Consider the following 18,140-nt stretch of genomic DNA (forward strand, 5'->3'; position numbering starts at 1 on the left):
CACCCTCTTCCCTCCCCTCTTCACCTGAAGACTCCTACTCATGGTTCAGGCTTTAGTTTGACCTCACCTTTTCTGGAAAACCTTCCTTGACACCCCCTAAATGTGATCGGGTGACCTCCAGTGTGTTACCACAGCCCCCAGCCCCTAGGCTTCCCCCATTCCTAGATGGCTCACTTGGTCTTATAGTTGTTGTCTCCCCCAGACTCTGAGCTTGGGGACAGGACTCATGTGTCTCTGGACGCTGTATCCCAGCACTTAGGACAGTCTGATACATATCCTAGGTCATCAACAAATATCTGTGGGATAAACATTTTCAGCCTCTTAGTGTCCCGGGTGATCAGAAGCATCACTCATTTAGTCCTCTCCACAACCTTATGAGGCTGGCGCTATTACTGTCTCTGATTTCTGGAGAAGGTTCAGAAGGGTTAGTTACTTGCTCGAGGCCACCCAGAGTCTCAAACCCTGACCTGTCCAGCTCTGAAGCCCACTGCCCTGCCACTCGCCAGCCCCCACCTCACTGTCTGTGCTTCCCCTGATTGAGAGCTCATGTCTCTTCCACTCGGCCCTCTGCTCGTGGCTGCCATGACAAAGAGCCGTGGATTTAAAGATCATTTCTATTTCAACATGAAAGGCTGGGTCTAAATTATTTAATTTGGCTGTCCAAGGAAATTAATTTAAGCAGGTAACTGGTAGGCGCTGCTCAGCTCCAGTTCTGGAGACAGATCTGTGTTTCATTCCTGGTGCTGGCCCTTATTAACCGAGTTTCTGAACCACTCTGAGCCTCAGTTTCCCCATCAGCTAAGAAAGGGTTGCAACAGTACCTATCCCATAAAGGATTTGTGAGGAAACCTTGATATATCAGGAGGACTATCCAGAGAAAGCACTTGGCAGAGAACCTAGCATATAGTCAGGGCTTGACAAATATTCGCTGCCATTATGATGATTGCTGTTGTTACTGTTACTACTATTCTCGGTTGTTTCCTGCATAATAGCACTGCAGTCTATCAGTAGACACATGTCCCCCCTCTCTCATCTGGGAACATCGCTGCCTGTTCTTGGAGATACTAACATTTGCTCTGACCCAGCCCTGGCTCCCAGCCAAGCTTGGGTGTGAACTGAGGCCAGGGATGTCTGGGGCAGGCAAAGCAGAGGCCAGGCCTACGTGTGAATGCCAAGCTGTTTGTCCAGGACCGAAGTGTCTGGGACAAAGGGTGCTCTGTCCTTGAGGCAGCTTTTAACTGCTTCACTGCTAAGGCTCTGGCTCTCTGAAACCTGGGGCCCCGTGAACAAGAGCAGAGCCCCACCCCCAGAAGAAGGAAGGACCCCACTGTTAGCATGGCAGCGTGCACCAGCAAATCTTTCCCATCCTTCCTGCATCTCTGCATCTGCATCTTAATTATATGCTCCTGAGGAAAAGGATCATATCTTTAGCACCAAGCTGAGTGGCTGGCATCTAGGGGCTGCCTGATAACCAGCTGAGGGAGGAGTAACTGAATGAATGGTCCAGAGTAAGTGATCAGCATGTTTTACTAGCTGTTACTGTGCCATTATCCTCAGTGATTAGCATTTTGCTGTGATTTCTTGAGTGAGAGACAGTAAGGGAGTGATGAAGTAGTGAAATTACAACTGGCTCATAAACAACTGCCTGGAAGGTTTTCTGCAGGAAAACTGCATCGAGCAAGTGTGTTAAGATGGGCTAAAAAGTCGAGAAGTCTCGACATTCTGGGATAGCTTGATCTCCCTTTACCTGACATTCATTGTCTGTGGGAGATAGATATATATAACATATATATATGTATAAAATTATACATATATAATTGACATATATATTTAAGTTAGTAAACTTTATTTTTTAGAGTAGTTTTAGGTTTACAGAAAAACTGAGTGGAAGGTACAGAGATTTCCCATATACCCCCCATCCTGACACACATCCAGCGTCCTCAACTATCAGCATCCTGCACCAGAGTGGGACATTTGTTACCATCGATGAACCTACACTAACACATCATTATCATCCAAAGTCCATAGTTTACATTAGGGTTCACTCTTGTGAACCCAATGTGTTTTGACAAATGTATAGTATGTATCCACCACTGTAGTATATGGAATAGTTTCACTGCCCTAAACATCTGTGCCCCACCTGTTCATCCACCCCCCCCAACACTACAACCCCAGGTGAACCACTGATATATATATATATATATATATTTTTTTTTTTTTTTTGAGGAAGATTAGCCCTGAGCTGAAATCTGCTACCAGTCCTCCTCTTTTTGCTGAGGAAGCCTGGCCCTGAGCTAACATCCGTGCCCATCTTCCTCCATTTTATATGTGGGACGCTGCCACAGCATGGCTTGCCAAGCAGTGCATAGGTCTGTGCCTGGGATCCGAACCAGTGAACCCCGGGCCACGGAAGTGGAATGAGCAAACCCAACCACTCCGCCATCAGACCAGCCTCACCACTGATCTTTTAACTGTCTGCATAGTGTTCCCTTTTCCAGAGTGTCATATACCTGGAATCATACAGTATGCAGCCTTTTCAGACTGGCTCCTTTCACTTTCTAATATGCATGTAAGTTTCCTCTGTGTCTTTTCATGGCTTGATACCTCGTTTCTTTTTAGCACTGGATAACATTCCGTTGTCTGGATGGATCACAGTTTATCTATCCATTCTCCTATTGAAGGACATCTTGGTTGCTTCCAAGTTTTGGCCATTATGAATAAAGCTGCTCTAAACATCCACGTGCAAGTTTTTGTGTGGACATAAATTTTTAATGCATTTGGGTAAACACTGTGGTATATTTTTAAGTGACGGCAGCTTAAAATGAACTTAATGGCAGACTTTCTCCTGAGATTATTGGTAAAATTGGCATCTTTTTTGGCCTGCCCAGCCTCCATTCCTCCTCCTGATATCAGTACCCTGGCTTTTCCTTCAGAGAACCATACTTCTCCCACATTTAATGTATGTAGGAAGAACCCTCTCATTTGCTCCAGTGGTGGCATGTGACACATTCTAGTCAAAAGCACAGGCTCCTCTGGGTCAGAGTGGTTGGTCCAGGGCTGAGCAAATGGCCCAAGCTGCGCCAAGCAGAGCCAACGAGCACTTGCCCTGCTATTTTGCTGAAATTTGGGGGAAAGAGACATTCTCCTTCCATTGGCTGGCTAAGCAGATAGAATGTTAGCTGGATGGCATATCTGCTAATGCTTTGGGAAAGTCTACTTGAGAATGAAGCCAACAGAGGGGGCACCAGAGCTGAGAGATGTAATGGGAAAGACAGATTACCAATGACATTTTTTAGCCCCTGGATCCAGCTGTACCTGAAGCTGAACATCTTTGGGTTTTTAAAAAAATTATGCCAGTTTGAGTTGAGTTTTCCCTCTCTTGCAAATAAAAGACTCCTAGGTTGGGGTGGGGAGGGGTGCTTCGGGGCTCAGGTGAGAGACTGAGATGGTTGAGCTAAGGTGGGACCCCCTCCTCCTGCCCAGGTACACTGACCTTGACTCTCTGCCCCTGCTGGTGGGGGAGAGATTCTCCAGAGTGGCCCCCTTGTTCTGGGGTGAGGAGGTGGTGAAGGAGTTCCCTGAATCAGAGGTGTCGCCGCCGTTGAGGTCCTGGCTCTTGCTTAGGCCCCCACTGGGGCTCCCTTTCTCCTGACCCCGCGACCTGGCTGAGCTGATTTGCGTGGAGGGTGGCGAGGAGGTGTCATTGCCTGAGTCATACTCCTGGGAGCGTCCTCGGGAGGTGGTGAGCGGGCTGGCTGTTTTGGTAAAGAGGTCAGCAGCAGAGCCCGACCCAGTGATCTGAAAGCAAAAACACCCATTGGACACTGCTGAGCCCTGAGCCTGCGGGCTGGGTTTAAATAACCAAGAAATGTTTACCGTCATGATGCACTGTAACGAAAGGAAAGAGAGAGGAGAGGAAAGCAGAGACGCCAAAAAACAAAAGCACAAATTCCTGAAAGAATACCACAGAAAGGAGATATTTTTTTACCCCCTCCTAGGATAACTGGAAGATTTAAGTATCATGCAGAGAAAAAGCATGCGGTCCAGATTAAACAAAAGAAAAAGGAAATTATACGAAATTTAATTTCTAATGGATGAACTCAAACAAAAGAGACAACGTAATAGAAACGGGGGTGTAAATACCGTTAACCTAAAACCATAATAAAAATAAGGGGAGGAGAAAAAGAAATGGGGCTATAGGCCTGAAAAAAATATGTCTCGGAACTTAAAAAAAGGAGATAAAGCCAAAATTTTTAAACTTCAACCAAATCCTCGATGAATTTGACTTTTTTTCTTTTTTAAAGAAAAAGTTGCCTGAATAGAACCCTAAACAAATATCACATGGGGAAAAGAAATGAAATAAAGAGGAGAGGTTTTTTTTTAATATAAATATATAAAGTCAAGGTCACAAAATGACATTTTGGTAGTTTTCAACTAAAGGGGAAAAGAAAGGGAGGACAAAAAAAAAAAAAAAGGAAGTCAAATAGTCTGACTGAAAACAAACGAAAAAAAAGCTCTCTACGGATATTTGTGTGTGTCCTTTTCCCCCTGGAGAAGGTAGCTAAGGTCTCGAGTGGCTTCTAATAAATTCTCTCATGTCTGCGGATTATATCCACTTACCAAGCAAGAACTCCTCCTTTAGTAGGTAGGTAAGGTGTAAGAGAAAGGGAAGAGCGGGCAACGTGAGTCGATCGTTAGAGTCGCAAATGACAAGAAAAAACACACACCTTTCTGCACATCCTCACACTTGGCCCTGACCTTTGAGCTTTTGGTTTTCCAGTGTCCTTGACAGATGACGCATCGCTTCTGCCTGGGGACCTCAAGCCATCAACACTAACCTCGTCAGTCCCTGGATGCCCAAGCTGGATCAAGAAATCCTTGCGGAAAATGCAAATGGCGGCCAGAGTTGGCGTCTCTCTAAGGTGGCAGCGTCAAGGCGACACGGGGAGGGTGTGCCTGCAGCAAAGCTTTGGGAGGGCCTTGGAGATGGGGCTTTGGGGTGACTGGGAAGGAGGGGAGGTCCCCAGAATCCTGTGTGGGGCTAATCTAGGAGGGATGAAGGAGTGCAGGAGGTGATGGAGAGCCAGCCCTCGGGAAGGCAGTGGCGCGTTGAGAAGCATAATGGATGGTTTTCTTTAAATGTTCAGACCAGTCTCATGGCTGGGATGACACAGTGGGTTCGGTTCTGGCCCCCACCAACAGTACTGTGTTGAGCTGTGGCAAAGAGGGACCCTGCCCTGGCCATCTTCCAGCAATAACCATCCTCATGGGACAAGAAATATGTGAGTTCAAGTAGGTACTACCTGGAAACCACTTCCCCCAAGTCCACTCTTTGGGTACCTGAAATCCCAGAATTCTCTGTTTAAATGACCCGAGCCCCCTTCCAGGGTCTGGGCAGGCTCATCCATGGATCTATCCGCCCGGGACAGACCATGCTTCAGGTGTGCACACCCCTAGGTCCAAGGGTGGCTCCTTGGACAGAACGTGGATGTTCGGGCTGAGGTGTCCACACGCATGTGCGGGAGGTCCATCACGGGGCTGGCTGGTGCAAGAGGTGGGAGGAGAGAGGGAGGGTCGGGGGCCTCCAGCCAGGTTCTTCCCACACTGCCAGCTTGTGGCTTGGTACGCTGAGGGGTCCGAGATTCTAAATTCAAATCTGACTTTCCAGATCATTTTGAGGGTATTTTATATATGCCGAGATAGAACATATTTCACTTAAGCTTGCTGGCTTGATTTATAAACATTTAGACAGTCTATGGGCCTCCTGCTATATTCTTGCCCCAGGCCCCAGAAATATTAAGACAGGCTTCACCATCAGGAGCCTGCTTCCCCCGCACTTGATCCCATGCACCTCGGGCCTAAAGGAGGGGGACTTTGGGGCTTTCTTAAGGAGCCATTTTTGCCTTCGCAGCAACTGGTTATGAGGGGGAGACAGAGACACGGAAACTGTGAGAATAACAGAGAGAACTCCACGTCTCAGGGTGTCAGCTCCCGGCGCCGGGGAGGCTGGACTTCCTTTGTGGATTCTCCCAGGAGGCTTTGCGCACAGACAAGGTGATGGTTCGGCTTTACCGCGTTGCACCCAGCGCTGCTGCCGCCTTACCTGCTTGGTGGGCTGGCCAGCTTTGCTTTGGGAGGAGGGACCTCAAAATAAGGTTGCCCAGGTGGAGTTTTCTAGAGTGAGACTTCTTTAAAAATAACGGAAGGGCCACATTCCCATTCAGCTCCTTCGTTTTGTCTTCCCATTGCAATCTGGAGGCCATATCCTTCCCGCCTCTGGGAGGGCAGTGGTGACAGGTGCGTTTCCGCCACCTCTGTCGGGAATGGGAAAGCATCACACCGGGCAGCTAGATCTTGGGACCGTGTCTCAGACTGGGGCTTGGTCCAAGGATGGACTCGTGGAATCCTTGTCTCAGAGATGGTCAATGCTTGGTGGCCAGTGTGCCACAAGTGAACCAGGAAACCCTCCTTGGAGGGACCCAGGCTGGAAGACAACATGAAGGGGCCTATGTACAACGGTTTCCACTATCTCATGGCTTGCTACCTGGGGCATCCAGGCTGGGCTTTTCTTTCCCCAGGTACTTGTTCCCAGCCTTGACTCCTAATTTTAAAGCATTTGCTCTGGTGCCTGAAAATACCAACCTCTCCACTTGCTTAAAAGTCCCGTTTCTTTGGATGAATCTGAATTCTTTGATGTGGATGACAATGTCCTTTACAACTCAGCCCTCTGTACTTCACAAACCTCATCTCTGCCACACACCCCCACTCTGGCCCCCGCAACCTTAAGTCAATTGATGAGAGAGTTTTCTTGATTCTGCCACCATATGTTGCTCTCCCAACCCCAGGCCATTTGCACATGCCATTTCCTCTTCCTAGAACACTCTTCCCCTCTTCCTCACTTCACATGGTGAAATTTATTCATCCTCCAGGTTACATATCATCTCCTCTAGAAAGCCATCTCGGATCCTCAGGCCAGGATAGCAGAAAACTCTCTATTTCATTCATTTATTCATTCATTCAATCTTTCATTCACTCACTCATTCAAAAAAGTGGATTCTGTGTGCCACACTACTGTTACTCAGTGGGGTAATTCTGTGTCCTATTGCCTGTCTCTCCATCTGGGTGGGGACTTGTTGAAGGTAGAGGCCACGTATGACTGGCTTAGTGTGGTACCCAAGTACCCACCAGTGCCTGGTACAGAGTAGGTGCTCAGTAAATCTTGCTGAATGAACAAAGCTGCTCCACAGTCCCTTGGAAGCCTGGGCCCATCCTAACTCAGTTCATTGGTGGAGATGGTTGGGTGATCAGGCCCTGGTGGGGTCCAAATGGGTGACTGCCAGCTTTGGGAATTTGATGGATTTTTAAGGAGAAACTGGCTTCCATTGTACTCAAAATAGTTCTAGGAAACCAGGTGGACCCTTGGCTCAAGGTTGGGGTCTTGAGACCAGCTCAGGGCTGGGTTTGTGAGCTACAGAGAACCTCTAGAATCAAGTTTCAGGTCCAGGCCATGGCAAAGAAGGAACACCCTCCGCTCTTCCTCCTCGGACCCGGAACCCTTAGGGAAAGCACAACAGGGCTCAATCGGCAGATTCTGAACAGCGTAAGCTCCAGGTTCTGGTGAGAATTCCAGGCCCGAGAAGCTTCCAGATCAAACAAGCCGTGCCGGGTCTCCTGACTCCTTTTCCACACTCTGCTATTCTGGGAGGTCAGATTAAACGATGGACTGTGTCTGGCCATTCGCACACAACAGGGCTGCCAGCCCATAAGTGACTTTGTGTGGGTTACAAAAAGGTGCTCCTCTTGGGTCGGGAATTAGAAAAAGGCACCCCCTCTGGCCAGACAAATCAGAAAAAACATAGATACACCGTTCTCTGGGCTGATGTATCTCCAGGTCAGCATTCGTGACTATTTTGGCAAATGGAGGGTGGGTGGGGTTTCACTCCAGGGCCAGTCACTCTTGCACGGGCACAACCAGCATGACATGGCAGCCCTCGCAGGCACCGGGCATACAAATCTTCTCACTACGGACCTGCTTAAAGGTCTGCTTTGGGGTTGGGGGCAAGAGGTGACGGCCTGAAGACATTCATTCCTGCTTCTTTCACCTGAACTCTATTTGGATTTGTCTTTACAAGTCTTGATGGGCTCTGTCTCTTTTGCCAGGTGACAGGAACATTTTAATAAACTCCTTAGAGAAGCGTGGAGAGTTTCACAGCCTCTTAGACTCAGACTCCACCTTCTCCAGAGCTCTCCATTCACCCACACAAAGAGGAGGAAAGATACAGTTGAGGGGAGCCACAGGCAGGATGAGTGTGTGTGTGTCCGGGGGGTGGTGACAGCCATGATCATGCAAAGCAGACCTTCAAGTCATGGACATCCTGATAGGCAGAGGACAGAGGCCCCTGTGATCTTGCCTCTGCCCCCTCATCTCTGAATGTCTCCTTCCTAGCCAGACACTCACTCCGGCATGGGAGATGCAAATGGTTGCCCACTCGACATTGACATGACAGGTCGGCTCCCCCTTGCTCCTCCGTGTCTCCTCATTTAGATAATAGGCCTCTCAAAATTTCTCTTTGAAGAGCTCTTCTTCATCTGCTGGGAACTTCTCTTCTGTGCCTGCAACTGCTCACTGTCTGTACTCCCAGCGTGGCTGCAAGATGGTGCTCAGGATACTTGCTAAGAGGAGTCATCCTCAGCCCACTGTTGTCCAGGAACAATGCCCTCAGGGAAGCCAGGACCTCTGTTTAAGACCTGGGACCCTCATACCGGGCTCTCTTCTTTGGTCCACTCTGACCCCTTCCTCCATCTCAGCCCTGCCCTTCCTTTCATGTCTTCACAAAAGCCTCCTTTTGGGGAATGGCAAGAAAATTCAGCCCCTGTAAGATCTGCTTCATCACCAAGGGAAATAACACCTGTCTTAAATGGATTCTCACAGGAATTTGAAATCTAGTAGTTTATTTGAGAGGGCAAGGAACCTTTGGAGGGAGTACGGAAATGAGACAGGAGAGAGAAGGAGCCAATAAAAGATGTGTTATCAAACCAGCTGCCCCGGTGAGTGGCTGGAGGATGCTCTGGGAGCCAGTGAAGACCTGGGAGGGAGCTGGAGTATTTATACACCCATTCCCCACCACTCATGGGTTGAAGGCTGCACCTGGGGGTGTCCATTCTCTAGCATGTCCAGGCTGCTTCACAGCCAAGCAAAGTGGCCTTTGGAGGCCAGAGAACATTGGAAGATGGAAGTTGGCCATGTGCCCTGAAGTGGGGGGAAAGGGTGAGGGGATATAAATGAATAGTGTCTGCTTCAACACCCCAAATCCTCACTGGGAAGCTGAGGGGCCAAGTTGTGCTTTGTGTCAGATGTGCCTTCTTCAGCTCTCTTAGTATGTTTGAAAATAAATTTGAATGAACTGCCAACATCGTAGAATAGGGTGGTTTCACATAACAACCCTGTTTCTAGTTTGTGTTGAAAAATAAGATCTGGCAACGTTGGGTCCACATTCCTGCTTGGCAATAATTGGCATGAGCTCTTCTGGCCCCAGGCCCCATGGGGTCACTGTTGCTTACATCTACCAGCTGCCTGGCCCCTGAGACAGCTGGGTCTGTGACCTTCTGTTCCAGGTGTGCATTGCTACCCTGATTGCTCTGAAAGCAGCACAAACACAGTGCGTCCTGGATGTTTCATCTCTCCCTTCCGGAACTCTGAAACGGGTTGCTTCATCTTCCCATCGCCACCCTTTCAATCCCTCTCGGCCTTTGTCAACGAAAGGAGCCAGGAGACCAGAGCCGTTAAACTATATCCAGACCCCAGAGCCATTACAAACTCCTCCCTTCTGGGTCGGGATGGCCAATCTCAGATAGTTTTTTTTGGACAAACTGCTTTTTGCAAACTCATGGCCATTGGAGGAGAGCAAACAAGTATTTCCCCTTTACTCTCTTAGCCCCCTCCCATACGAAGCTCTAATTTTTCTTCTTTTGATCTCAAGCTTCCCTCATCAACTTGTTCCTTAATATACTTGGTGTTAACACTTGGGTTTTTCTAATAAGTAATTAACCCCCCCTCACGAACTCCGGCTCCCTGGTGTTTCACTGGGAGTCTCTGTCTTCCCTCCAGGGGAGCCGGCACTGTTATTTATTGTTTTTGTTTCAAATCATTATTTAATCAAGAACGGGAAAAAAGGCAACCTCTCACTTACACTTCAAAATTTAATTTCAGCTGAATTCGGAGATCAAGAGGCAGCACGGCCTAATAGGTTACAGAAATACAATCAAGAAGAGAATTCCAATTAAACTGAACAAGTCCATTTACTGAGCTTCAAACGGCCCCATGGAGAGAGATGGCTATAAATTTTTTTCCCTCCCTGCCATATGGGGGACTGGAAATTCTCTTGTGAATATAGAACTGCATGGCAGAGCTTTTAGCTAGAGGGTTCTGGTTATTCCTTTAAAAAAAAAAATCCTCTTGTTTCACAGAGACATTAAGTTTATTTTTCTTGCTGTTGTTATCTTCCTTTGCACACTAATTAGGAAGACAACAAAAGAATGGATTCATTGACCTGTTGGGAGTTCAGTGGGGAGGCGGCGGGGGTGGAAAAAGATAGGGAGACCTTCTGGGGCTGGGAGGACCCCACAGGGCTGTGCACTGCTGCTGACTGTGGGCCCAGGGAGGTGATTTGCCTTCCTCTCCCCTTCGGCCTCCCCATTTCTCTGAAGCCCCTCTTGACGGCCCCCAGCCCACAGTCCACAGGTTCTTGAAAATCTCTACATGGATCCAGTTAGATCAGTTTTTCAGCCCAAATGGAAAGGAGAGAAAATAAGTTCAATGTCATGAGTTTTCCTCCAGCTCAATGCATTCGATTTAAAGGCTCATCCTTTCTTCTGAGGTCATGGCTGTCCTACCTCTTCTGAGGGCAAAATGGCCTTTTCGGGATAGACAATGGCGATTTTCTTTTTTTGTCTTTCTTTGGCAAAAGTAAAAATCGACAATGCTATGCCACTTTCCATTTCAAACACAACTGGTCCGGCCCCTCCCTAAAGCTCCCACCGCCCTCCTTCTGCGTTCTGGTCCCTCTCTTCTCTAAGCTGCAATCAATGGCGTTGGATGCTGAGGCTCTCAGTTGAGCAAGAGCTTGAAGGCTTTTGCAGAATGTGCGAGAGCCTGGGTCAGGGGTCCGAAGGCCCGGGCCATCCATGTATTCCTCCTCAGCCCCATTTTCCCCGTCTACAAAATGGGAAGCACATCGCGGTGCTGCCTTTCTCCTAGAGTTGCTCTGAAGTTCACCTGAGATCTTGGATGTCATTAAGCTCTTTGAGGCCAGAGATACTCCAGAAATGTCATGTCCTTCATTTGGAGTAAGTTCAATAAAGCCACTGTGATGACAAATGATAACACTAGCAGCTATTGCGTCTTGAATGTCATGTCCCCAGTACTGGGCTAAGTCTTCATGGAACAGAAGCTGCATGAGGGCAGGAGCCTGGTCTGCCTTGCTCACTGCTGTTCACCCAGTGCCTGGAAGAGTGTCTGGCACACAGTAGGTGCTTAATGCATATTTTTTAAATGAATGGATCCCTTATATCACTCCATCCCCACAACCATCCTATGAGGTAGATATGACTATTAGCCCAAGGGACAGATGAGAACACTGAGGCCCGGCAAAGTGAAATGACACGAGGGAGGTCATGTAATTTAAGCACATGGACTCTGAGGTCAGAATTTCTGGGTTCAAATCCTGACTTCTCCATTTCATAGCTGCCTTTTACTTAATTTTTCTAGGCTGTAGTTTCATTGTAAATTGAGGATACTAGTGGGAGCTCCTAGATACTAGAAGGGCTATTATTAGAAATACATGAGATGACAAGTAGAGAATTCAGCCTGGAACACAGTAAGTACTCCGGAAGCATTAGTCGCTGCTGTCACGCAGGGTCTCAGAGGGAGATGAGATCAAGAATTCCAGAGAATCCAGATTTGCTCCGAAGCCCTTGTCTTTGTCACTTCCCTCTATTGCTTCCAGATTTCACAAGGCCCCCTCTGATGGCCCCCCAATTCTGCTTTTTTTTTTTTATCATGGCATCTGTGCAGGTTGCGACAAGGAGTACGTGGCAACTGTTGGCCCAAGCTGGAGATGGGAGGAGGAGAAAAGGAGCCTGCCCTTCTCCTTGGTCTAGCTTCGGTCTTCATCTGCCCCCCTCCAGATTCCCTTTCCAGTTAAGACAGACTTAACAGAGAACTTCAGGCAACAGGGAAAGGACTTGGCCAAACCTTGGGGCCACCAGCCTCTCTGTCACCCAGTCGGTCCTCTGGCTCTCAGAGGAAGCTTCTAAGGCACCAGCCACCATTCATACCAGGCAGCTCCCCTTCCTCCCAATTGGGCTACCAACCTAAGTCACTTCACCTCTCTGAGCCTCAGTTTTCCCATCCGAAAAATGGTGATAATAATTTCATCTACTTCAAAGAACTATTTTGGGGATCAAACGAGAACAAAAAATAAAGTATGTGACAGTGCCTGGCACATAGTGGTATTTCATCCTCCCTCTATTCATTGGCCATCTCAATTTGGTGAACTCTTACCCATCCTTCACAGCCCAGGTCAAATGTTCCTTTATTTGTAGAGCCCTCTCAGACACCAAGACAACATTGTTTGGGTCCTTCCTCTGTGGTCCTACTACACATTGTACTTGCTTCCATCACTGCTGGGGGTGATATTCAAAATATTCAACAACTGGTTGAGTGTGGGTACTGCTCCACCCGAAGGTAGCTGGCCTTGGCACTGAAGGGCTGTCAGGTGTCACTCTTTAGTTGCTGGACTGTGAGAAGGTCCAGAAGGTACCAGGGCAGGGAAGGGATGGCTGCCTTGACTGGGGGATGGGCTAGTGACAGAGTCTGTTTACCAACTGGTGTGCAAGTATTTGAATATTTTTGCAACTGAGGAGATGCTGGTGCTCACCAACTTGGTCTCAGCCCTCATTACAACACTTATCTCACTCAACTGCAGCTGCTGTTGACTCCTACACTGTGAGCCCTGGAGTCAGGAGGGGTGTTCTATTCATATCTGTGTCTCCCAAATGTCTTGAACAGAGATGGTCGAGTGGAGATAAGGAACATGAGTGAGGCTGGGAGGGGTCCCTAAATCATCACCTTAGGACCCTCCACTTGGATTTGGGCTCTGACAGAACAAGAGGGCTTCACGTTATCTTTAGCTCACCAACTAGGATTTCCATAAGACACAACCCACATTTGCATATTCATATATGCAAATATGCCCCCTGGGTGTAATGTGCCCCTCCCTGATCTTTTAAAGAGCTGTGCATATGAAATGCCTGCAGTGGCATGTGGCAGGAACCATGGCATAGAAGGCCCTCCACGCTCCAGAGCCCCAGCTCTTGCCCTGGAATCCTGTCTCCACCCCCATCTCCAGTCTTCATTTCCTGCTTCCTTTGGCTACTAGTTTCTCAGGCAGTTGTCGCCTTCTCTGCCCTAACCTAATCCTAACCCTAATTCCCTTCCCTGCCTGCTTACCTTCCACCCCATCTCAGCATCTCCCCATCAATCGTTGTGTATTGTCTTTTACGGTTTTGACCTTGTCTGTGTCCCTCTAAAGAGGCACAGATTGTTTCTTCTTCAGTGGATCCTGAGAGCCACATCAGGGCTGACTCTGCAGATGCTCGCTAGATCGCTGGTCATTTGAATGAGTGACTGAACAGGGAATTCAATGACAGCGACTTTGCTGTTCTCTTAGACAAAGAGCTCGGAAAACTCCTGGGGCCAGGACTCTCGGAAACCTTTGGTCCAGCCTGCCACTTTCTTCCATCTCTGCCTTTGCAGGAGAGAAGATGAGAAAGGGATTAGCATGGAGTGCACTCAGAGGACCAGACTTGGGGGGCAGCTGAGGCCCCCAGGAGTCAGGCAACCATGAACGGGTGCAGCCATTCGGGCTGCAGCCGCTATCTAGGATGGAAGGAAACTAAAAGTAAGGGGAGCAGGTGGCCTGGCTCTAATCCCAAATCATCCACTGACTAGCCTGGACCTGGAACCAGACCACTGTTATGGCTACGACCACGGCTATGACCAGGGCTGCTGCTATTGTTGCTGCTGCTATGACCACGTCCGCTGTGAATACTCCTGCTGCCATCATTAACAGCAACCATGACAGACCCTTTACCACTTGCCTGCTGCAGTCTAAAATGTTTACTTACATTAGGTCATTGAATCCTCCTAACATACCTCTTAGCAGGCAGGTCCTATTATCATTCTTGTTTTGCAGATTTGGAGGAAACTGAGGCACAGAGAGTTTGCATAACTTGCTCAAGCTTCCACAGTTGCTAAGTACAGAGCCAGCATCTGGAATGTTGTCATCATAACGCCCACTAATACTTGCCGGATTTTGTCCCATGCCAAGCACTGGGTTCGACAGTTTACAACATTATTTTGCTCTGGTCCTAACAAGGCTTTTGAAGAAGAGACTTATTATCTGTATTTTTTTTTAACAGATGAGGAAACTGTGGTTCCAAAAGGTTTAAGTAACTACCCTTAGTTCAGAGCCAGATTTGACTGCATTGTCATAACCCCCTGTTTTTCACAACTCTTACATTCCATTGACCACGGAAGCCATTACTCTTCTGTGAGTCTCAGTTCCTCTTCTTGGAATCAGGGCATTGATTTGGTGAGCTCTTAAGGCCTCTCCCCTCTAGGTATGGATGAGCTTCCAGCTCTTCTGATAGGGGCTGGGCCCACGGGGACACATGGAGGCTTGCAGAACCAACAGCCAATCTGGAACCTCACCAGCTGGTATTGGGAGGACCATACCTTTTTTTTTTTTTTGCAACATTCACCTCTTTGCAACATTTTGACAGACCTGACCTGCTAGGAAACCACCCCAGGCAGGTGAGAAGACATAAGCCAGTTGCCCCCAGTGGCTCTTTTTAGTGAGGGGCAGTTGGGGCCACCAAATGGGCTGCCACAAATCCATGACCAGGGAGAATGGGTGGCATTTACTAACTTAAAAACATTCTTCCACCCTCTATTGCTCATATTTTGAATTTATATCTATCTTTGCAACAATTCCCCTGGAAGACCAGTGGGATAATCATGCCCATTTTCCAGATAAGGAAGCTGAGGTTAGGCTAAGAGGAATTCTCCAGTCAAGCCGGAACTTGAACCCAGGCCTCGCGACTCTTTGCCATACTGGGAAGACCTTTATAGGACATTCAGGGAGGGGAGAAGGCAGGTGGGCATTTTCCATCTGCAAAATACTCGGCAACCACAGGCATCTCTGCAAAGGAGGGGCCTGGGAGAGTTGGGGACAGTCCAGCTGGGCAGAGGATTTGGGCAAAATCAGATGTTGGTGATACAGGGTGCCTTGATGGGTAAAGAAGTTTCCCAGAATGCACTGCAGGTAATAACTATTGTGTCAACCAGGCCCAATTAGTATTTATGGTCACCTTCTCTTCCTTGACCTCCCAGCAGGCACCCCAAGCTTTTCCTTACTTCCACCTCGTCTTTTCTAAAGGAGCAGCTCTCTGAGATTTTCAGGTTCTCTCGTAGCTAGAGGAGACAGCTCTCTTCCCAGCTGTCAGCCATGAGTGTAGGCTACGTCCACACTGAGTCTCCTATTTGTCTGTCTGTCCCTTTAGAGGCCACACAAGGCCTTCACATACTTTATCTTATTGGATAACCCCAACAGTCCCATGTGGAGGGGGTATTATTTCAAGTTTACCAATGAGAAAACTGAGTTTCAGAGAGGTCAAGTGACTTTCCCGAAGCCACCCAGCTAGGAAGTGGCAAAGCTGGGACTTGTGTTCAGATCCAGCTCCCAAATCTCTTGCTGAGGAAACCTCTTAGTGTCAAACTGTCTGAAGTCACATTCCAGCTCCTCCTTGTCCACCTGAGGGAGCATGGCATGATTCCATTCAATGCTGGGCCGCTACATTGGATTTGCTCTTGCTTTGCTCTGTGTCTTCTCCCCAGACCTTAACCTCTCTGAGCCTTGGTTTTTCTGTCCCATCTGTGGAAGGGACTAGTGAGGGCTGCTGTGCCCTCAACTCCCTGAAACCTTGTGTGGACACGTGAGAGGACAAAGGTCATCGAAATTCAAGGCCGTGTTTATACAGGTGAAACCAAACCCCAGCTGGTAAGCAATGCTTCAGGCTAGCTGCCATCAAAGATGTGACTTCACTGGAAAGCTGGAGTGCCTCTGTGACATCAAATACCCCCTTTTCCCTCCTCCTTAAAGAAACCTACGGTGTCTCACACATGCATTCCTGCACATGGCACTCTGGAGACCAATACATAGTTTTCAATGTTCCCTTGATAAAAAGACTGGGTATTTTAGTTTTCATTTTTCTCCCCTCCTTTCCCCCCCACCCCAAATTCCCAAGCCGAGTGCTGCCCAAGGCTGGCGAATGATGGTCTGGTGAGTCAATAATGAGGTCTGAAACCAGTGGGATATTTGCCCGAAACTGAATGACCATGTGTTGTACACTGCCCTGAACTCGTGCCTCCACCTCCCCCAGGCGTCGGGGCCAAGACTGGCAGAGGAGGCCGTGCGGAATACTTACTACAGCCCTGGCCGACAGGAGGCTGAGCATCTGGAGGGGCTGGCTGGGCGGGCGGCTGGACCGGGCCTCGGGGCTGGCCTTGCAGAGGGTCTTGGAGCAGCGGCGGGAGTGTCTTCGGCGGGACTTCCGCCCTTCTTCAGGGGACCGGCCACGGTGCCTGCGGGCAGGAGGGAGAGATCTGAGGATCTTTTGAAGGGGAGCGTGGCAGAGAGGTGGTTAGGGACCAGCAGGATCTGTGGGTGACAGAGTGTGTTTGGCTGTGCTTGTATGAACTATGTGGCGTCCATCCATCTACCCACCCACCTGCCCATTCATTCACTCATCCTCTCATTTATTCATTCAACAAACGTTGATTCAGCTGGGGTTGCAGCTGTGAAGACGGAAAAGGTCCCTATTCTGATGCAGTTTAATGTCCTTTGTGCACCTGTGTGTCTGTCCGTCTGTCTGTGACTGTGTGTATGTCTGGGTGTGTCCATCTGTGTTTTCATGTGTTTGCCTATAAATATAACTGCGTTTATCTGTGTGTCTTTGTGTATGTGACTTCGCCATCTGTGAAATAGAGGCATCCTATTGACTGTCACCCAAAACTTTTGGGAAAAAGCAAAAGCTGACAAAAATGACAAAGATGCCTTCTGCATGCTTGTCAGATTTAGATCTCGCTGCCCTGTCTGCAGTGGAAACCAAAGGAATCTCTGACTCCATAGAACGAGTATATTTGGATTCTGCGTAGTCCGTCAGCTCTGAGCCACAGTAGGAATAAAAATAACACTTTATTGATTTGAATGGCACTTGTAAATCCCTCTGAAGGTCCTTTCACAGTCCTCTCTACAGCTTGAAGACACAGACAGGGCAGGTATTACTTTCCCATTTTACTGATGAGGGAGCTGAGGCTCAGAGATGTTTAGGAAACTGCCTGAGGTCACACAGCTTGTAAGTGGCAGAACCAGGAGCAGGGCAGACTTTTCTGCTCCCATCAGAACCGATGCCTCTGGTTCTTGCTCTGGAGTGTCTTTCCCTGCTCTGGGGCCTCCAGATCATTCTTCTATTGGGGGTGTGGTCCGAGGGCCGGCTCTCAGGTTGCTCCCATGCATGCTGGAGTGTCCCTTAGTCCAATAGACACTGGGGAGCTCAGACCACAGCACCACCAGGGGAGGTGACAGCAGGAGGGCTGGGGCTGCGGTCTGCCATGTGAGCCATTTCCCTAAGAGGTAAGTGACAGGGAAGGTGGAGCGCCCCGAGTGTGTGAGGCAGGCCCGGCGCCATCCTCTGGCCCAAACCTGCAGGGCTTAGCTGCCGAGAGCTGATTCAGCCTGGGCTGGAAGCGAAGGGCTCAGGCTGCGTCACATAGACCCAGGTCCCTGTCCCAGCTCTGCCAGTCACATGACCTTGCTCAGACCCCCCCCCCACGCCCCCCTTTGCCCACTAAGACATTTTTCTCAGCTGTGACGCGTCAGGAAGGCACTTCAGCCCAGCGCATCAATGCCCTCTAGACAAAAGCCACCAGGAGCCCACCTGCGGCTGCCCAGGCGCTGAGCACTCCTGGCCGTGAGGGAGGACGCGCACGGGGGAGGGGAGGATGGCTCTGTGCCAGG

General features: G+C 48.9%; 1 protein-coding gene across 1 annotated transcript in view; it reads right to left on the reverse strand.

The window, feature by feature from the left end:
* Nucleotides 1-18,140, reverse strand: part of SRRM4 (serine/arginine repetitive matrix 4) — a 151,629-nt gene that overhangs the window by 13,221 nt on the left and 120,268 nt on the right. The window contains exons 8-9 of the mRNA XM_070627125.1: nt 16,549-16,705; nt 3,494-3,798 (exon numbers count right to left, since the gene is read on the reverse strand). Coding sequence (XP_070483226.1) covers nt 3,494-3,798; nt 16,549-16,705 — 462 coding nt within the window. The remainder of the gene's footprint in view (nt 1-3,493; nt 3,799-16,548; nt 16,706-18,140) is intronic.

The sequence above is a fragment of the Equus przewalskii genome, chromosome 7 (genome assembly GCF_037783145.1).
Source record: "Equus przewalskii isolate Varuska chromosome 7, EquPr2, whole genome shotgun sequence".
NCBI classification, from domain to species: Eukaryota; Metazoa; Chordata; class Mammalia; order Perissodactyla; family Equidae; genus Equus; species Equus przewalskii.